The 21,627-nt window shown below is 39.4% G+C and overlaps 1 protein-coding gene across 1 annotated transcript; it reads right to left on the reverse strand.

Annotated features, from left to right (window-relative positions):
- Positions 1-1,851: 1,851 nt before the first annotated feature.
- LOC124283958 lies at positions 1,852-13,901 on the reverse strand. The gene is made up of 3 exons (XM_046720002.1): positions 13,781-13,901; positions 11,842-12,330; positions 1,852-4,245 (listed from the first exon to the last, which is right to left on the reverse strand). The coding sequence occupies exons 2-3, from the start codon at positions 12,305-12,307 to the stop codon at positions 3,962-3,964; spliced, it is 750 nt and encodes a 249-aa protein (XP_046575958.1). The 5' UTR covers positions 12,308-12,330; positions 13,781-13,901; the 3' UTR covers positions 1,852-3,961.
- Positions 13,902-21,627: the final 7,726 nt, after the last annotated feature.

Below are 21,627 nucleotides of genomic sequence, written 5' to 3' on the forward strand. Positions count from 1 at the left end.
AAGACTTCACATTTATGGAAGCTACAGATTGCTGTGCAGAATTCCCACATTAGGCTGCTTATACTTCTCGGTTGTGTGTATCCAATGAAGCACCAGTAAAATGTCTATGTGGTCTTCAAGCATGACAGCTTTGCTATGTTGGAACCGGAAGTTTGGATGTGTTTGGCCCATTTCCGGCTTCCTCTCTCTGTAACTGCTTGATGGATTGGGCTGCTGAAACTAAGTGTCTGGAGGCTAGGATCAACAGGATATATTTTTCAGCCACAACCTTAAAAAGAAACATTTGATGAAGAGGAGCTGAACAATTTACTTCTTTTTTTTTGCCAAACAAATAAATAATGTCTTTCCAGAACATTGGTTTGACAGTGGGTCAGTTTGTTTTAATACCACTTGTATGTATTCAGTTAAATCACAGCTAATCAACTTGATGTGGTTGGAAAGTCCCGAAATGATGCAGAGGTTAAAAGTGAGTGAGTGAGTATAATTTTACGCCGCACTCGGCAGTATTCCAGCTATATAGCATCAGTCTGTAAATAATTGAGTCTGGACCAGACAATCCAGTGATCAAAAGCACGAGCATCCATCTACACAATTCGAATATGATAACCTGTGTCAACCAAGTAGGCAAGCCTGGTTGTCTGGTCAAATAAGTGAGTGAGTTTAGTTTTACGCCACACTCGGCAATATTCCAGCTATATGGCAGCAATCTGTAAATAATCGAATCTGGACCCGACAATCCAGTGATCAACATCATGACCATTGATCTATGCAACTGGAATACAATGACATGTGTCAAACAAGTCAGCGAGCTTGACCACCTGATCACGTTAGTCGCCTCTTATGACAAGCATGGGTTACTGAAGGCCAATATTCTAACCCGGACCATCACGGGTTGGTCGGCTATGATGTTGACGTACCCATCTTCCTGCCAACCAAGCCGATCGGCTATGATGTTGACGTACCCATCTTCCTGCCAACCAAGGTGATCGATATTCATGCTGTTGATCACTGGATTGTCTGGTCCAGACTCATTTATTTACAGACCGCTGCCATATAGCTGGAATATTGCTGAGTGAGGCGTTAAACAGACAATCCAGTGATCAACAGCATGAGCACCGATCTGCACAATTGGGAACCTATGACGTGTGTCAACCAAGTCAGAGAGCCTGACCACCTGATCCCGTTAGTCGCCTCTTACGACAAGCATGGGTTTCTGAAGATCAATTCTAACCCGGATCTTCATGGGATTGCCTGGACAAAGTTACAGGTCACGATGACCCAGCTGGAATATTTATACTGGACTGCAGCACAAAACCAATTGACAACAACACTACTGTTTGATAACCGATTTCTATTTATTATCTGCTACGACGGTGGTTTGGTTCACGTTAAATGAGGAAGCAGCCATTCCACCAGGCGCAATATGTACACAATGTTCCATGCTGGCACACCTCCTGATGGGACCATCAGGCAACAGTCTCAGGACGAAGCAAAACACACAACAGACAGTTACTAGGACAGGGCAGAAAATAAATGTAACACGATTCTGTCTTTTGAGAAAAATATGCCCAAGAAACATTTTGTTTTTAATGCAGCCCAAGAGAAACTCTTTGAGAAAAGTTTTGTTTGTGATAATTACATATTGAATGGATTAATGTTGATTAAATGCTCTTTGATTATCAGCAAGTACAGATGCACTGGTCAAGTTGTCATGTTCCACATCACCTAAAAGTAGCGGTGATACAGACATGAGAGTAAACATATTACTGAAGACAACGAGACCCATAAATAGGGATCCAAACATGACACTGATTTTGTCAAAAAAGAATAATAGTCACAACTAAATTTTTGGGGATTTTCTTAGATCTTAGGTGAAAGATTTAATAATTTTCATACCATTTCTGCTAAATACATGAGATGTCACAAAATGTATGTTAACTAATAATCAAGTTTTTATTCCGATAGGTTCAATGTAAAGTCTAGGGCAAGAAACGTTCTCTTTAATTGATGAGAGACAAATATACAGATGATGCCCATGTAGTTATCTGGCAGTGATTATCTTATAATGTTGAATTGTTGGTTTGTTGTTTAACGCCGGACTCAGCAATATTCCAGCTATATGGCGGCGGTCTGTAAAATAATCAAGTCTGGACCAGACAATCCAGTGATGACAACAAGCAGAACAACACTAACAAAATAACATGTTGGTTCCAGACCGTAACCATAACAACGGGTAACCCTTGACCCCATTCATATAGTATTAGATGATGGTTTCCCAACACCATTCTATCAAAGTACTAAATACTCATAACAAAGTTTAAAATGAACACATGAAACACAGATTTTTTTCTACGGCAAGAGCTACAACAGACATTCTCAAATTGTACTTTGAGATTTGAGATTCAAGATTCAAGATTCAAATGTAAGAATAATGACAATAAGTTATGACAGTTTTCCGTACAATGGTACTCACACAATTTGGCAGCACAGACACATTTAGCATGACTACTTAGAGAACGCAAAAGCATGTGTGACACAGCCCGTTACTGGAGTGGGGCAACAGAACAAACATTCTCGTTATTTTTAAATTCCACGGACATGTGATGTTAAGATCGCAAAATAATAACGCATATTGCAGCATCTATCTTTAACACACAAATACATGCACTATAGAATCTCAAAACATTTTCATATTTTTTTCCAACATACTATTACTTACTAAAAATAGAAACATGCTCTTTATCATTATAACGGAAGACAGTTTAATGCTGGAGCTACTTGGATATGTGAAAGCTTGGGTAAATACGTCCTGAAAATATTCATAATTACAACTTTGGTTTTGAATGAAACCACTTCGAGAATGGGTCCTACTGTATCATCAGATTATATGTTTTGGGACATGTGTTTGGACGGCAGTGTTTATTCAAATGATAATGAAACGTGTTGCGTTTCACAGACATTGAAAAATGCTTGAAATAATGAGCCTTGTTTTTTTACTAAAGTTTTCTTTCAAAAAGTAATGTGATGTTTTACAGTTGTTCATGTGATTAGAGGCAAAACAATGAATGTTTGTTAGGCGTCCGAAAACTCATAATACAAGGATACTTGTGACAGGAAAATATAGTTAACGTTTGGATAAAGAAACTCCAAAATCCTTAGTATAATCTGATACAAGTTTTTCACAATTACACAATTTTATGTTTGCAATATATCCTGTGCTACAGAAATCCATGCATGATGTAATATCGATAACATATACAATATGTCCAAATAAATGCTATGGTTCCACTTACATAACAAAACAATCTTTTTTCAACCAACATTATTCACAGTCTGTGTAAGTTCAAACATCCACTTGACCTAAAGATGGACTAGGTTCAAATCTGCATCCAATAACATTCAGTCATAATGTATTGAGGAGGAAAGTCCACATGATGCAGGCCACAGAAATTTAGAAATTTGGTGTTGACAGACCATGATCACAGTCATAGCTGATCCTAGCATATGAAAGGGAGGCAACCCATCCCACAACTTTCTCCTCTTCCATTACAAGCACTATCCTTAATAATTGGATTGAAATGCAGCAGAATTGATTGTCTCCATGCAAGAGTTAATACCTCTAAATTGAGGGTTCTGTGGTAGGTTGATATAGTTGTGTTAAGCCAAAGGGGAAAACAAAGATTGACTCTGTAACTGGAAGTATCTCTTAATGGACCTCCCATGTTCAGTACCTGTTTGGACAGTTATAAGATGCACACACCAAATGAGAGAAGCAATTTTGGAAGTTAAATTTGAGTGTATATCAACAACGACGACAACATGAAATTAGTAAGTGCCTACACTTGACAAAAATAAAGGACAAACTTGTTGTCACGGTGACATAGATATTGAATTTTGATGATGCAAAAGGAACCACCACATTTGTTTGAGGCCGCGGTCGCCGTCACAATTCAGTCTTGAGCTAGACACTGTAGCTGCCGGTGCTGTTGCCCTCACTCTCTCGTTCGGGAATAACTGTTAACTGCTGCTTCCGGCTTGTCCTCGAACCTGCGCTGTCTTCGGATTCAAAAACATCATCAACATACTCATTGAGTAATCGTCTCTTTGGCCGATAGAGCCAGGGCATTTTCTGATGACGAGACGACTGAAACGACGATGCAGCCTGTTCAGACGTAGATCGTGAGTTGCTAGGCAGCGGCAGCTGGCGGATCTGTCGTATCACCACATACCCACTGTCAGTGTCATCTGAAACCGAGGGATAGACAGCATAACATTGTTGCTTGAGCTGTTAGAGAGCTAGACAGAATGTCTGAATGGTGCTTGATTGTGTAGTAAAGGAGATCTAGTAAGGAACACCAGCAGACAGTACTAAAGACACCTTACAAATGTAGTAAAGGGCACCTTCAGAAAGTATTGAGGGGCACATTTAACATGTAGTAAAGAGCACCTGCAGGATGTAGTGAGGGTACATTTAGCATCTACTGATCTAGTAAAGAGCACTGCAGAAAGTATTGAGAGGGGTATCACACTGTACCGGTGTCCAGTTGACTTTCCAATATTAATTATGTTGTTTATTTAAAAAATCAACAAGAAAACGGACGGTATAGTGGAACAATTATCAGGGCAAGTGATTTTACATGTGCCACTGTTCCAGAGTACACTAGCAATTTTAAAGTTATTTCCACCCGTTTAGCATCTAGTAATGAGCACCTGCAGAAAGTAGTGAGGGCACATTTAGCATGTAGTAAAGATCACCTGCAGAATGTAGTGTAGGGCACATTTAGCATGTAGTAAAGATCACCTGCATAACGTTGTGTGGGGCACATCTAACATGTAGTAAAGAGCACCTGCAGAATGTAGTATGGGGCACATCTAACATAGTAAAGAGCACCTGCAGAATGTAGTGTGGGGCACATCTAACGTAGTAAAGAGCACCTGCAGAATGTAGTGTGGGGCACATCTAACGTAGTCTAAGATCACCTGCATAACGTTGTGTGGGGCACATCTAACGTAGTAAAGAGGACCTGCACAATGTAGTGTGGGGCACATCTAACGTTAGTAAAGAGGACCTGCAGAATGTAGTATGGGGCACATCTAACGTAGTCTAAGATCACCTGCATAACGTTGTGTGGGGCACATCTAACGTAGTAAAGAGGACCTGCAGAATGTAGTGTGGGGCACATCTAACGTAGTAAAGAGCACCTGCAGAATGTAGTATGGGGCACATCTAACGTAGTAAAGAGCACCTGCAGAATGTAGTGTGGGGCACATCTAACGTAGTAAAGAGCACCTGCAGAATGTAGTATGGGGCACATCTAACGTAGTAAAGAGCACCTGCAGAATGTAGTGTGGGGCACATCTAACGTAGTAAAGAGCACCTGCAGAATGTAGTGTGGGGCACATCTAACGTAGAGTAAAGAGCACCTGCAGAATGTAGTATGGGGCACATCTAACGTAGTAAAGAGCACCTGCACAATGTAGTGTGGGGCACATCTAACGTAGTAAAGAGCACCTGCAGAATGTAGTGTGGGGCACATCTAACGTAGTAAAGAGGACCTGCAGAATGTAGTGTGGGGCACATCTAACATAGTAAAGAGGACCTGCAGAATGTAGTATGGGGCACATCTAACGTAGTCTAAGATCACCTGCATAACGTTGTGTGGGGCACATCTAACGTAGTAAAAAGGGCCTGCAGAATGTAGTGTGGGGCACATTTAGCATCTAGTAAAGAGCACCTGCAGAATGTAGTGAGGGTACATTTAACATGTAGTAAAGAGCACCTGCAGGATGTAGTGAGGGCACATTTAACATGTAGTAAAGAGCACCTGCAGGATGTAGTGAGGGTACATTTAACATGTAGTAAAGAGCACCTTCAGATAGTAAGGGGCACATTGAAAATGCATAAAGAGCACCTGCAGAATGTTGTGAGGGGCACACTTAACATAGTAAAGAGCACCTGCAGAAAATAGTATGGAATACCTGCAAAATGTAATAGAGAGCACCTGCAGAATGTTGTGAGGGGCACACTTAACAATGTAATAGAGAGCACCTGCAGAAACTAATCCACAAGTATAATTCCTGTTTGACTAACGCCTCTACCACTTGTCAACACTTCATTTTAAGTCCAACTCCATACAGTTATACAGTTCATACATAAATACAAACATATTAGCACTACCGACTAATTTATAAATTAAATGTTCATATATATCCCTCATGATTTCATCATAAATACCCTCACTTGCATCATATCTATAAATATCGCCACACCCTGATCTCTCAATGCAGTTTGTCAGATTAATTCAGGGTCATCGACTGTTGACCTAGAATTTCAAGTGAGGGCCATTTCCTGTGGCCCTATTATGCTCGTTTCCGTTGAGTCTCACACCCTTTTCAAACAGCTCTTCACATCGGATCAATTTGCATCTGATCAATGAAAATTGTTTTGATCACTGTCATAATTTTAAGACAGACTACACAAAAAGTAAAAACTCTTTCACATTTTAAAAACTACCTCTCATCTCATGATAAATCAACTATGGTAACATGAAAGAATCAGATAAACTTTCTTTCAGTAATATAAGCAATGATTAATCAAAACCAAAATGTCTCAAGAGTGAAAGCTGCAGTTTGATATTGATATGGCCACTAGAATACATTGTAATTACAGAATGGACTACTCAACAATGCTTTTAAAGACAAAGATTTAGAATATTCTGAGAATAAGACATTATAAAATGTTGTCATATTTGTTTTTCATTTGAAGTTTTGACCAATTCTGGCAAAAATATATTCTCAATGCGAACATTTTCATTGCCAAATTTTTCGACGTAACAAGACATGGGGACTTCGTCGTATTTGCCAGATTAAGACTGCGATTCACACGCCTCAAACATTCTCTGCTTGCTAATATTTAGTTTCACTGAGCAGCTGTCAAGTGCAGATTCTACACAACATCCACATTTATAAGAATATTAAAACATTGCTCACGAGTGACAATTTTAGAAACAAAAGAGAATTATGAAGACTCATGTTTTTGTAAAGTTAATCAAATGTTATTGTGCTGTGATATTAGATTAAAGAAGTCATGACTGTTAACTGAATCTGATGTGCAATTCTAATAACATACTGACCTCCAATTTACGTGAATATATACCAGAGAAAGAAGCAAATTAGGATTTTTCATCAAATGTATAAATGTATGCCTACTACTTATGACACAAATGTTATTTTGGACCACTTTCTAACTGACATTGTGTATTCATACTAGTGGTGTTCAGATTAATTGAAATCTTCAAAGATTGGTCGCAGTGGCCAAACCACCAAGCAATCGATCACATTTTCTCATAATCGAACACAAACGATTTTGGAACCGCTGTAATAGAGTTTAAAATACTTGATGATGGAACATATTTAGGACGTTGTCCGTGTTTAATTCTTAGAAAACTCACTTCACTTTCTGGAAAGTCATGACTGAATATTTCTTGAAGAATCTGGAAAGTTTATGTTACAATGGAACTGAATCATTTTACACTGGATGTGAAATTTGCAAATGTAATTTGTGCAGTTTCTAAATAAAACAAAAAAACAACAACAGAGAACCAAATGTTTTTTTCTTCATACTTATCTGCAACTACAACCTGAATAGGAAAGTCTAAAAAATAACGCTAACCAATTTTTTTCGATGATTGGTCGTTGGTATTGAACCAATCATCAATTGTGAGATTTCAACCAATTCCCAACACTAATTCATACTATTGTATTAATAACTGTGATGATTGTTAAAGATTCTCTTAAATGTAAATTGGCTCTTTATAGCATATTAAGGGGTCTACTACTCTGTCAATTATATCTAATAACATCTTTGTAACCAGTGACTTGGCCAATGGGATACATCAACTACACTACTGTATTAGGAGCACAAATATGAAATAAGGATGGAGTGGTTGCAGGGGTGGAAATAACTTTAAAATTGCTAGTGTACTCCGGTACAGTGGCACATGTAAAATCACTTGCCCTGATAATTTTTCCACTATACCGGCCGTTTTCTTGTTGATTTTTTAAATAAACCACATAATATATATTGGAAAGTCAACTGGACACCGGTACAGTGTGATATACAAATTTGCTTGCCCGGCACAAAAAAACACTGGACTCGTGCATCGGGCAATGGGTTATTTCCACCCCTGGGTTGGGAAATCAGAACGAAGAAACAAGCCCCCTACCTTAGTACCTAAATATTATTTATTCAGTAAATTCATGATAAATCAAATAAATTAAAGTGACTTTATGAAAAAATAAATAATTCATTATTACTTCATGTCAAGTATTAAACATTAAATAATGACACAATCATATAATGATCTAATAATTAATATAATAATCTTGATCAGTTTGTCATTCAGTATAAACACGATAAATATATTTTAAAATAAGTTATTACAACTGACCTACTGAGTCGTGCAGTACAGTATGGGACAAAGATGTGTTCCACTAGTCTAGTTTCAACACAACACTATAGAGATATTCAAGACATGTATGTTTAACTTGTGTCAACTTGTGCTCTCAAAGAGTTGTGTTATAATCAAAACGGAGACATGTACAAAGGGTGTTAGATTGCAGACAAACAGCGTGCTGCCTTCACTTCACTCAATAACAGGAAGCTGCTCCTGAAGAGATTTACCCTCACCAGATTTTTCATCAACTGTGTAACAAACCGAAGCTGACAAACAAACCCAGCTCAGGCCCTCTAAACCAATGCAAGCTCCCAGTCAAGAACAACATGCTCGGTGAGCAACTATTTGCCAAGACCTGCCCACACAGAAACAACCAGAGAGAAAATCTTTTGTTGAAGCACCAGAACCCTTCCGTGCTTTGTTTTAATTCCCTTTGTTGCGATTTGCATCTAGATTTGGACAAAGAATGGCCCCATTTCAGTGAATGTATCAGCAAGCAAGGTTGGGGGGTACATTCCTTTCAAAGTCACGACAGTGCTGACATTCTGCTGGCTACCTGTAATTAACTGGTCAGTCAAATGTCCCAGGTGAATAATTTATTGTGAAATTCAGACTTAAATTGTTAGCGTGGGTTTGAGCACTGTTTGAAAGTCACAGATATAAAATCAATGTTTGAAACACATTTCAATTTTACGAATCTCAGGTTTGTTAAAAGGGTTTATAAATGATATTTTCAGATTGTTGGCACCCATTCAAATGATATATCCAGAAACCTTGTAGGCGTTCTTCCTTCCGCAAAATTAATCTCTACATCAGCATTTTGAATGTAGCATGCAACATATTTTGAAATGGAATCAAGCATACTACCGAAATGAGAGTTTCCAACAATAACTCAGGGAATCCTGGTATCCAAGATGTTTGCTGCGAGTGTGTTGGAATCTAAGGTCCCTAAATCGTCAACTATTAACACTGGTGACGTGACAAGCACCCTTGATGTTTATGAACACTTTGAACACAATAAGAACAGTATTGACAACAATGTGTTGCAAGTTCTAAATAAACACCAGATTAAAATGGAAGGAATAATATGATAAAAAATGTTATATTATAAAATAATTTGGCACAACTGATGTGTTTCAATAGAAAATAGTGGAAAGGACCCTCCATTAAGAGTGGTGAGTGAGTTTGGTTTTACGCCGCTTTTAGCAATATTCCAGCAATATCACAGCAGGGGATACCAGGAATGGGCTTCACGCATTGTACCCATGTGGAGAATCGAACACGGGTCTTTGGCATGATGAGCGAACCCTTTAACCACTAGGCTACCGAACAGCCACACACACACACACACCCACACCCCAAATCAAGAAAGAAAATGTAAACTAAAATATTACATACTGAAATAATGATATTGTGTAAAGTCAACTAAAACACAATTTATATAAAAGTTTCAAACACTAATTTATATCCAAAGTATAAGACCTCGAAAACAATTCTTATTCTCAAAGTATGAGACCTCAAAAATATTTCTTTATTCCCAAGGCATGAAAACTGCACTGAAAATTAATGTTATCCCTTTAAGAAGTTGCATGAATTCCGACAATGTAGCAGTGAGATTATTGTTTTGTTGAAGCAGGATTACCTACCAGCTACAGGAAGCAAGGATCAGTGGGTTTGTGTACAGGCCCTGGGGGCCATCGCTTACAAGTCAGCTTCCTTTACAAACCTGCTCCGTGGAACGCAACCCCGTTACTTCAACGGTTACTGAAGCTATTGTCACAGTTACCTCATGAATAAAGAAGTAAAGTTTTCTTGTAATGTTTTAATTCCTGATGTATCGGATGACGTGAGTCATCTCGGATCAGTGTGAATGGAATTCTCCAGTTTAAGAAACCGGTATTGTGAGCTGTTTATCCTGCAGACATTGTGTCAAGACACTCAAGTATGCAAGGGACCCACACAAGAACATTCAGGATAATGTGTGGTGTAAATCAACTTGACATTAATATGATTAAATTATGTCACAGGTCATATTATCATGATTATTAAACAGGTAGTTAACAAAAGCAAAATTCTTCATGCCAGAACAGTATCAAAGTTGCTTGCAGCTTATATCTGTCTTGAAACTGTTATTATGCTCAAACACTGAGGTAGACGTAGGTGTGTGTGTGTGTGTGTGTTGATTTTAAGGTGGGGTCCACCAATTTTGTTCTGGGGAACTAGGGGGGTCACCAATTTGTACACTCGTACTAGCGGGTGGGGTGTGTGTGTGTGTTTGGTGGTGGGTTCCCCCCAGCAATTTTGTACATAAAAATGTTTAAATTTATGCTTAGAAATTATGGGAAGGGGGCATTGATTTTGTAGATGATATGGAGGGGGGTCAATTATCTTGTACATAAATTGGGGGGATTAATATTGTACATGCTTCTCAAAAAAACTCACCATCATACCCCCTCCCACACCCACAATAGAAAGGAGGTACACTGGATAAACAAACATGGAGTAAGAGCAATAGATTTTCATAGCCTCTTTGCAATCAACCAATTCAAAACGCCTGACCACCCAATCCACTTTGTCGTCACCACTAGTGGTGGTCCGATTAATTGAAATAATCGAAGATTGGTCGCAGTGACCAAACGACCAAGCAATCGATCACATTTTGTCATAATCGAACATAAATGATTTTGGAACTACTGTTTTAGTCTTTGAAATACTTGACAATGGAACACATCTTAGAAGTTGTCAGGGCCTGAAAACATGTTTATTTCTTAGAAAACTCACTCCACTAAGTGAAAAGTCATGACTAAATATTTCTCTAAGACTCCAGGAAGTTTATGTTCATGATATATTAGTCATCACTTTAATGTAGCAAGTAGCAACATGTTATACTTTTCTGCAGTAACAACCTGGATAGGAAAATCTGAAAAAATGACGCTAACCAATTTTTTTTGATGATTGTTCGTTGGTAATGAAGCAATCATCAATTGTGAGATTTCAACCAATTCCCAACACTAGTCACCACCACAGTTTGCTGGTGGGGACAACTTTCCCCACTGGGACATTATGAAGTAAAGGGAACCCAGCTAAAGGATTTATAGCCATTTATAACATATCAATCCAAGTTGTTGAGATTCTAACATTCCCTTTATACCATCCCTCCAATTCTGTCATACAGACCCTGAAACAAATACACCCAATACAGCCCATACAAGTCTAGAAAATGGGGCAAGTCTAGATTACCAATTGAAAATGAAGTCTCCGGTCCCCTTTTTATTATATCTTCTGAATATACTTTAGGCATCTTTTTATTCTGTACTATATGTTCATTTCAAAGACTAGATGTTAGTCTAAATCAGTCCCTATAAACATCTGGATCACAACCTACCATAGTCATCCTCTTCTGGCCGTTTTAAAGCCGCTGTTTCGTGTAACTTTCGACATGCACACAGTACTATAATGGTTGCCACGACAATCAACGCACACAACACGCCGATGAGGGCAAACGCCAGGTTCCTCCAGTATTCCCCCTCGTCCTTCGTTATAGCAGGTATTTCCTTGATGGTAATGTCATGACCCGGGTCTGAAGCACCTTCTTCTCCTTCCCCCGTTGTATACTGCACTGTATCAATCTGATTGAAGTTTCGGAATTCTGAGAACGACTTGCACTGAACGTCTCGAGTCTCTGTGCACGGCTCCTTAATGATCTTGTTCTGCGGACATTTGGAACATTGCTCGCAGACTTGAGTTTCTTCATTGAAGAACTCCAGCCCTCTCCTGCACCTCCCTGTTGCCAGGGATACGGTGCAAAGTGTCAGTGCCAGGTACACAAACATCCCCATCCTGTACCACATATCACTGACAGATCAGCCGCACCCTGAAACATGGACAACCGCCGTTAGACACAGTTCATTCAGGATGGGAAAGCCACATTAACTTGGTGCGCCTAAATGGCTGCAAGAGTTGTATGATCTCCAGGGAGTTGAGATTGAAAAATGTGCTGATGAGATTGACATCCTATGATCGAGGGAAAAATTAAGCACTTTTGAGCAGCTGAGATGGATATTGGCGCTATACAAATATCATACAATAAATGATAATAATAATAATAACTTCTTGCAACTAGCATGATGAGACTTCCATAATTCATCTTTGCTCTAAACACTGAAACAAAGACAAATATCACTAGAGAGATCATGCTCAATGCTAGCACCAAGAGACTTCTCCACATTATCTTTGCTTCAAACCTTAAGACAAATATAGTGTATCGTTTATCAATGCATGTGCAACTTCTCCACCTAGTAATATCAGAAAACTTAGTCTGATGGTATAATATCCTAAGTTCTGGTATTCATCATAATATATTTGAATTGGGGATAAGAGTTCCTCCCGTTCCCCCATCCTAAATAATGTTTATAAATATACTAAAATTGTTAACAAAACATTCCACAACAATCACTAGAGAACTCACAAGATGACTCACAAGATCAAAATTTAAGTTAGGGTTAGGTTTAGGGTTGGGGAACGGGTGGAACTCTTTCTGAATTGGGACAATACATTTCATCAGAACAGAAATCTTTCTGGCATTGTGTATTTCAGAAATCTTTCATTTCTTTCTCTTAACATTGGAATCAGGATCAGTGGTGTGGAAATATAATATTCATAGGTACATAGTTTCCTGGGAAAAGATATCCAGATTAAATCATGTATGTTAGAGGCAGATACTTTCTGCTAATTGGAAGCAGGATTTACAAAATATTTTGTCCTGCTGCAAACTTTTACACGGACTGAATTTTCAGACGTACCTTTTCCATCATTAGACACCATGGACATGGGTCACGTGATGGAGCGTCTGTGAACTAATGGCTTGACCACATCGCAATACAATTAATAAGGTCTCTCGCGGAATTTGGTGAGTGCTAGATATATAATTCTCATGTGATAAATCTGAGCGAGGCTGCATGGTTTGTCTATGAACAAAATAAGATCGAACATGTGCAAAAATAAACTAACATGTTGATAATTTACCTTTTATGGACAAGGCCAAAAAACAAAATACACTCGCTTCAAAAAGCTCATTCATAGCTGTGTATATGTACACCACTCACCAGACAACTATTTCGTCCCTAGAAATAGCATAAAACCATTCGTACTCAAGTACATTTCGAAAACAGCTCAGCGGTAGGGTCCGGAAGCTGGCTGGTGGATTAGGAAAGTTAAAAACATCGCAAAGTTGTCAGTTTTGTTTTCGCTGTCCAAGAGCATTTGTCGTTGTAAATTCCATTCCTGTGTATATATACGCATACAAGTTATACTTATATACTCACCCATGGACCTCAAAAGGGCCCGATCTGGAAAATAATCCCGTGAACGCTTCAGAAGACTTGACGTACATGGGATTTCATCTCTCCCTTTTGTCACACATGGCTCTCTCCCAGAATTCCCTGATGTCACGTGACGGGCACCGTGCATGAATCGCTTCAGGACGATTACTTCCCTTGATTTACTGAGAACGATGTTTAATTTGTTCGTTGCACAACTTATTAACTTGTTCTTACAATATCTTTATCACTTACATCAGACACTTTAAATATGTATACATATGTTACTAGATGGGTTTAATAGCGAGTTTTTATCTAAATCATATTTAATAAACAAATACACTCTCCAAGGAAGTAGACTTTTATACCATTGGATAAAACGAAAGATAACGTACTACACTGAATCTATGAACAGAAAAGAAATTAACGATATATATGTTGGGAAGATTCAGTTGTATATATTCTACGAGTCTACATTGCATAAACTAATTACAAATTATGTCCTGGATTTAATTATCCCCTCTACACCATTAAAACTGACACTTGAATGCTTTGTTCAGGGGTAAATCAAGTTGAACGAATAGCAATTAAGACGTTTACGAACCCTCACACAGGTGATATACTTGAGTACACAGTAATAAACCAGGGGAAACAATGACGCGTCAATTAACACTTGACTTAGCAGCACCTTATGCAAATTGATTTTCTTTTGTTCAGTTAATTGCCTGATGAATTACCAAGTCATTAGAACACATCCACTCATGCTGACATGCTAATTGCAAAGTTCAACCACTTAAACCAGGTGAGTTAATTTATTACCTGTCGTGTAATCACAATGGCGACTTATATTGAGATCACAATAGAGCACATTAAGACAAACTACAACAGTGCACTATACCAGCAGCTGTTGTGTTTTAAATAGGTCAACTGAGTGTACAGTGGATATACATGACTGTTTACGCTATAGAAATAATTTCCACTAATAATAACAGAACCTCACTTTTCCTACTTAGGTGATAATTATCAAGAGATTCGGTTGTTGGATATGATGCGTGGATATCGTAGTTGTAGACGATGATTTCGAAAAAACTGTTTAAAGCTTTCCTTCAAATTAAGCTGTCAACACAATCTGAGTGTTATGTCATAAATAGGTCAACTCCGTGGACAAACGAATTAATATACGTTGATTTCGTTATAGCCATAACTATTTTTTCCAGTCGTCAGAGCATCACGTTTATTACTTAGGTGATAATTATCAAGAGATTTAAACTTTTCTTCAAATTAATTGATGTTAAAAAGAAATTGAAATGTTTTGCATGAACCTGATCGGAGTCCGTTTCACTGATACCGTTTAGAAGTGTCATTCCCATATTAATAATTCTTGTCGCAAAGACAAACACACATCTAAAGGTGACAATAATAATGAGTGAGTATGGTTTTACGCCGCTTTTAGCAATATTCCAGCAATATCACGGCGGGGAGCACCAGAAATGGGCTTCACACATTGTACCCATGTGGGGAATCGAACCCTGGTCGTGTGCGTGACGAGCGAACGCTTTAACCACTAGGCTACCCCACCACCACAATAATCAGAAAGATGGGTAAATTTACTTTGTATTGGAATTCTATTCACTGATGATTTGTGACGTCACGCCTTGAACCAGTGAAGACCCGGGTTACAACTGATATTCAGCGATCCAAGCTTGTCCGAAGAGACGACTAATAGGATCGGGTGGTCAGGCTTGCCAACTTGGATCGCACATGTCAACGTATCCCGTAGGTCGATGCTCACGATGTTGAGATCTCAGGATTGACTGATCCCGATTCGATTATTTGCAGACCATTGTCTTATAGCTGGGATATTGCTCAGTGCCGCGTTTAACAACCAACATATATATATTAGGCTGGATTTACACTACGTCCGATTTTCTCTGCGTTGCGTCATGCGTTGCGTCCGAAACAACGCAAGCAGTACATTTTCCATTTAGACAATACACTAGGTGCGAATTTTGCATGCGTTGCGATCCGAAGCGATTTAGATAGGTAGGCCTCCCATTTTTGACGCAACGCAAATGAACTCGCATGAGGAATTCCCCTGATGACGTCATTCCAATAAGGTATTTCCCCAACACGTTGACAATCAGGTAAGGTTCTTTCCTCATCTTTCGATAAAAATACTCGATTCCAATTGCAGACAGGTTGTGTTTTTGATGAGATGTTATTTATAATGTGTTTCTGCGCCTGTCTGTGCTTAACATACACAATAATATGACAAACCTTTGATAAATTTCGTTCTCAGAACAAGCTACTTCAAGATGCTTCTAAAAGTCTTATGAAAAATAAAATTGCACAGATATTTCATGAGGCTCAAGTTGGTTCACGTCAACAGAACCCTCAGAACTATGTTCCCCAGGGAAGTCAGTACTGCTCAAATTCTATATATGTGGAATTTGTAATGCCTGAGTGTATGAGAGAACAATGTTGGTATGAAAGTAAATATTTTCTACATAAGTTTAGTTCAGTATTTCGAAAACACATAAAAGATTGATGTTATTTAATTCCCTAATAATTCCCTTATAAGACGATTATAGGCTCCTTCAAGTAATCTTTGTTGGTTTAGGGATGTACCCACCATCTCCGTGTTTTGTTCTCTTCCTCGTGCACAGAAACTGCTAGGGATTTTTCCTCCATCTGATATTCATCCGTCTTATATCGCAGATGATCGCACCTAGTGTATTGGAAAAAACGCACTCGGTAACGCATGCGTCAAAAAATGCGGACGTAGTGTAAATCCAGCCTTACGCCTTGACAACGCGAGACGCGAATTACTCATGCAGTGCAACGCTGCGGATCTTCACACGAGGCCGTAGCAATAGGATTTTACAAGCGCACCTTTCACTTCCTAATGTGCACACGTTTTCTTGAGCATATTCTGAGGTATCACCAAGATTTTTAACCACAGATGTTACTCTCTCACGGTAAACCAATTGAACAAAACAAATAACTAAATTAACAACAAATCTTTCCTTTAAGAAAAAAATAGCGACTGAACACGCTTTTGAGCATTACTGCATGTATATACTGTTCAGCTTTTGACAGGGGTAATCAGAAATGTTACTCTATTTGAACAAACACTTCGCACTTTACAAGAATCATTTTCGTGTCTCAAGCAAAAATAAAACATGAACCCATCAAAAGCCAGACTTATTTAAATGAAGTTCCCAATTGAATCTGAAACCAACCGACAGTCACTGGGGACCTTGGTCCAAGCCTCATAAATCAGACCCCCCTTTCTCTTTGATTGAGTGACATGAACTTTGACCTTGACAAGTCATGATTTGTCCCATCATAGATTATCTGTGTGTATGTCTTTGTCTACACCGAAATAAATCAATATCTGTGAAATACCCACTTCTGCTTCTTCTTTTGTCACGTGACTAATCAGTGGAGTGGAAATACAGTAATCCCACCACCGGTGTAGAAGGTGGAGGTGTAAAACGTCCTCCACGACAGAAACGACATCGTCACCATCTGCATCATGCAGGCCAGACATTTCTTTATACGAGTTTGGGAACACGTTGAAATCTGACGGTACACAGTCCGTGAAATGTCATACCCCCTACATTGTTGAAATGGAAGTTTTGACTGAAAACATGTCACACTCTCGCCTTTTAATTTGGACTGAACAATTCAGTATCATAATTGTCATGTCACGTTGTTAATAGTCAGGGGTTACAAGGTGGCAAATTATTGGCATGAGAAATGCAGGAGTCTACCTAAACAAATTGGACATTAAGATGGGCGCAACCGTTCCTCCATTTCAAGACTCTTGAACAAAGACAGGGCCACCAATGATGTTAAAGATCTTCCTGACCTGGCAGACCCCGTAAGACAACAATAAGAGAGGATAGAGCATAGGCGTAGGAACCGGTGTGTGTGTGTTGCCCTCGAGAAAGTGGGGTGGCAATGCCCCCCAAGTTTAGAAGCACAATGAAGTAAGTTCCTTAATTTGCGAATATATATGAGAACAATATAAGCTTGTTTATTTGTGAGGATCGTCAATAATTGGATATATCTCCAGTTCGTTTGTTTCCAATGCTTTGATTTTGAACAAAGATTGGAAGCAGAAAGTGCTGTGTCCTTCGAGACAAAACAGAATGACATCGAAACAGTATGTTCGCTATACATCATTTATGATGTCATGAGTGCCTTGATAAGATACCATACTGTATCTATAACACACTGGCACGTCGTGGATTACCTCTCTCTGACTGCCGAGGACAAGGTTACGATGGAGCTAGGAACCTCTCTGGACACATCCGTGGAGTTGCTGCCCAACTCCACCGTGATGAACCAAGGGCACTTCATGTCCATTGTCCAGCCCATTTGCCTTAACCTTGAAGCAGGGAGAGCCTACAAGCCTTTAAGGGATGCTCTTGATGTAACGATGGAGATTACAAAATTAATCAAATATTCTCCAAAACGAGAACATCTCTCAGAATGTCCAAAAAGCCCATGCTCTGGAAAAGTCTGTTCTGGAAAACTATGATGTTCTTCAATGATCATTAAGTGAAATTAACACGCAGGGGCATGACGAGTATGCAAGAATTGCAGGTGGTCTGATGGCAGACAACTTGAACAGTTCAGTACATACTTTGAACTAAAAGTTGCCTCTCAGATGTTTGCTGCGTCTGAACAACTATCAGCCTCCATTCAGACTGTACACACAATTGCTCAGGATGCAAAACAAGCTGCTCAGCAAGTACTGAACTAAGACAGGACCCCCTTGGCAATTTGACCAAATTTGCTGGGTCATTTTGTAGCGGGGGCAATTCGACTGGCAATCGGACTTGATTTAATTTATGTTAAAAATACCACTGTCAGTAAGTTGTTACAGGGAATGATCGAGTATAATTAATGAATCTCGTGGGTACTTTTTCCTTCTTCAGCCTAGCTTGGGGATTTCCATACCCCATGCGTGCATGTCTCTTTCATATGCGTCCGACTCGGAATAATCGGCGCATTTCTCCTGCCGAAATCTGTCATTTCACTTGGAAAACGGAAAAAATAGTGGTTCTTTCCCATGTTCAATGATGCCGTGCATCCCCAGGCAACGCAATACACCATCGTACCATTTAAAAAAACGACAGAAACAACACGATTTGTACTACTGTAGCGCTTGGTCTTTGGCAATATGGCGGACTCCAGGCACATTTGACGTCACGAGTGGAAAGGTCACGTGGGTTCCAGCGAAATATGCATAATGGCCGAAGCTGAGATTTACAGAAACTGTTTTCGCGATTAAAACATAATTATACATATTTTTTTATTGAAAATTTGGGAATATGTTTCTAATGACTTGATCTTTCACCCATCAAATTATTGCAATTCACTCGTATTCTCCTTTAAGGTGAACTGTCGAAAACATCTTCACAGAAAGGGTTCGATTTTGTATATGAATTAGAGCAACTTCTGCTGTCTGCAGCAAATGGAAAAGACTTTCAAATATCAAACGAACTCTACAGGGGGATTTTGACATCTCCTGTTTGGAAACACAGCTGATGATGCTCCACGACACCATAAAGTCAGTGTCAGCTGACAAAGGATGTGGTATGAAGGAGGTAACACGTATTGACTCGTGGTAACCAGTGTTATCCTGAACTCTTCCCCAGTCATCAGACGGACGTTCACAGAGATCACTGGCTTACTAAAGATCTATCTGACGATTCCAGTCACAACTTCTACAGCTGAGGGATCTTTTTCATCAGTGAGGCGTCTAAAGTCAATTCTGAGATCTACGATGACTCAGGAGCGACTGAACAACGTCTTGTTATTGCATACGCACAAGCACATTTCAGATGAACTGTTGTTGAATGACATTGCCAAGGAATTTGTAGCGCCATATGACAGAAGACAAAGCTACTTTTGATCATTTCCCCAAACAACGTTCATAGTGAAAAGCAAATAATATATGATAACTGAACTCAGCTTCAGTCTCGTTCGCCAAATAGATATAACAATTTTGTGTGTCTTAACGAGTCATCTTTTATCATTACCTATACGGCAATTATTGATTCTGAGGCTATTTGACGGGTGACTATTAAGACTTCGTGTGCCATGCGAATTCTTGCTGAAATTCAACAAATTAATGTGTGTAAAATATGAATGAGAAATATACAGAATGCTCCACATGGTACTTGTGATTACAGAGACATGTATGTCATTACCAATAGTTTCAGTCGTCATGCCCTGACAAACAACCCACCCCCGCTCTCACGGTTTGAAATGTTTGACACACACCACACACACACACACACACACACACACACACACCCCACACACACACACCCACACACCCCAACCCGGGCCGTTCCTAAGCCTATGTGGAGAATTGTTGAGACTTGAGAGGTGCCGTTCATGGGACTCAAGTACATTGTTAAGGCAGCAGTGGTTACCAGGGTGAGCCATTTCCTGCAGGACCGTCAAGAATCGACTGAAAGCAGCAGGATACAGGGCCAGAAGACATATCAGGCGTATAAAACTGTCTCCAGCTCACAAAGCAGCACGACTGGTGTAAATCAACGTTAGCTGGAACATTGCATCATGTCGGAGGGTTCGCCTTTCCGATGAGAGTCGTTTCTTATTGCATACGATGCATATATGGTGGCACACGTGACAGAGGAACAAAGGAGCACAGGCATGGTTCCCGCAATATCCAGGAGACGGTTCCCTTTGGGCGAGGGTCGATCATGGTATGGAGATGCCTTTTCCTTGTGTTGAATGATGGACCTCATTACGATTCGTGGTAACCTTCATGGGCCTCGATATCAGCAGATCATTGAGTGGGCTGTTGTCCCACATTTTGATAACCATCCTCTAGCCTCAAGACCCATCTTTATGGATGACACTGCCAGGTCTCACAGAACACGTGCTGTTGTCAAGTTCTTGCTGTTGAGACCATCCTATGGCCAGCCACGAGTCCAGAACTCTAAATACCATTGAGCATCTGTGGGACATTTTAGGCCGTCATGTTCGACAGCTAGACCCGCCTGTCCAGACTGACTTCTGCTTTGCATGAGGAATGGAGGATTCCAAAGGTGTCGGTGATTGAATCAGAGGTGTCTTGAATCAGTTGTGCAGGGAGGTTACACAAGATACTGATGGAAGGTCAGTATTTGGACTTGCAAGACATTATTCTTCAAATTCCGTGAACAAGATGTGTGCATGATACTGACAGTTAGGTGTGTGCAAGAAAAGTGAAATTTGTATGTTTTTGCATGAAATGACGTCATTTTTCAAATCTTTACCGTCTTCAAATAAACCAGATTATGTCATGGTAATCGTGGCTATGTTTCTCCTCAAACCTTTCTTTTCATTTTCACATTTTATGTACCAGTTCATGAAAGTTGCTCAGTCTGAGAAAATATGAGTGTTACTTATTTAATTTCCATACCTATATACCCTTTTCTTGGCTTTTCCATGAGAATCATGTGTGTTTTCCTCTTTATACCACACTACCAAATAATTAGATAAATTACTGGGTTATAAACCAACAGAATGAAGATAAAATGAGTGTTCTAATACAGTGTACAAAGACTGGATATAGGTTTCAAAACACGTGTAGTCTGGGTGACAATTGGTCTTCAGCAACTCATGCTTGTCGTAAGAGGTGACTAACGGGATCGGGTGATCAGGCTCGCTGACTTCGGTAGACACGTCATCGTATCCCAATTGCGTAGATTGATCACTGGATGGTCTGGTCCAGACTTGAATATATACAGACCGCCGCCATATATCTGGGATATTGCTGAGTGCTGCATTAAACTACAAACAAACCAAACCAAACACCAGAG

The sequence above is a fragment of the Haliotis rubra genome, unplaced genomic scaffold (genome assembly GCF_003918875.1).
Source record: "Haliotis rubra isolate DU_JTF1 unplaced genomic scaffold, ASM391887v1 Scf326, whole genome shotgun sequence".
Classification (NCBI taxonomy): Eukaryota; Metazoa; Mollusca; class Gastropoda; order Lepetellida; family Haliotidae; genus Haliotis; species Haliotis rubra.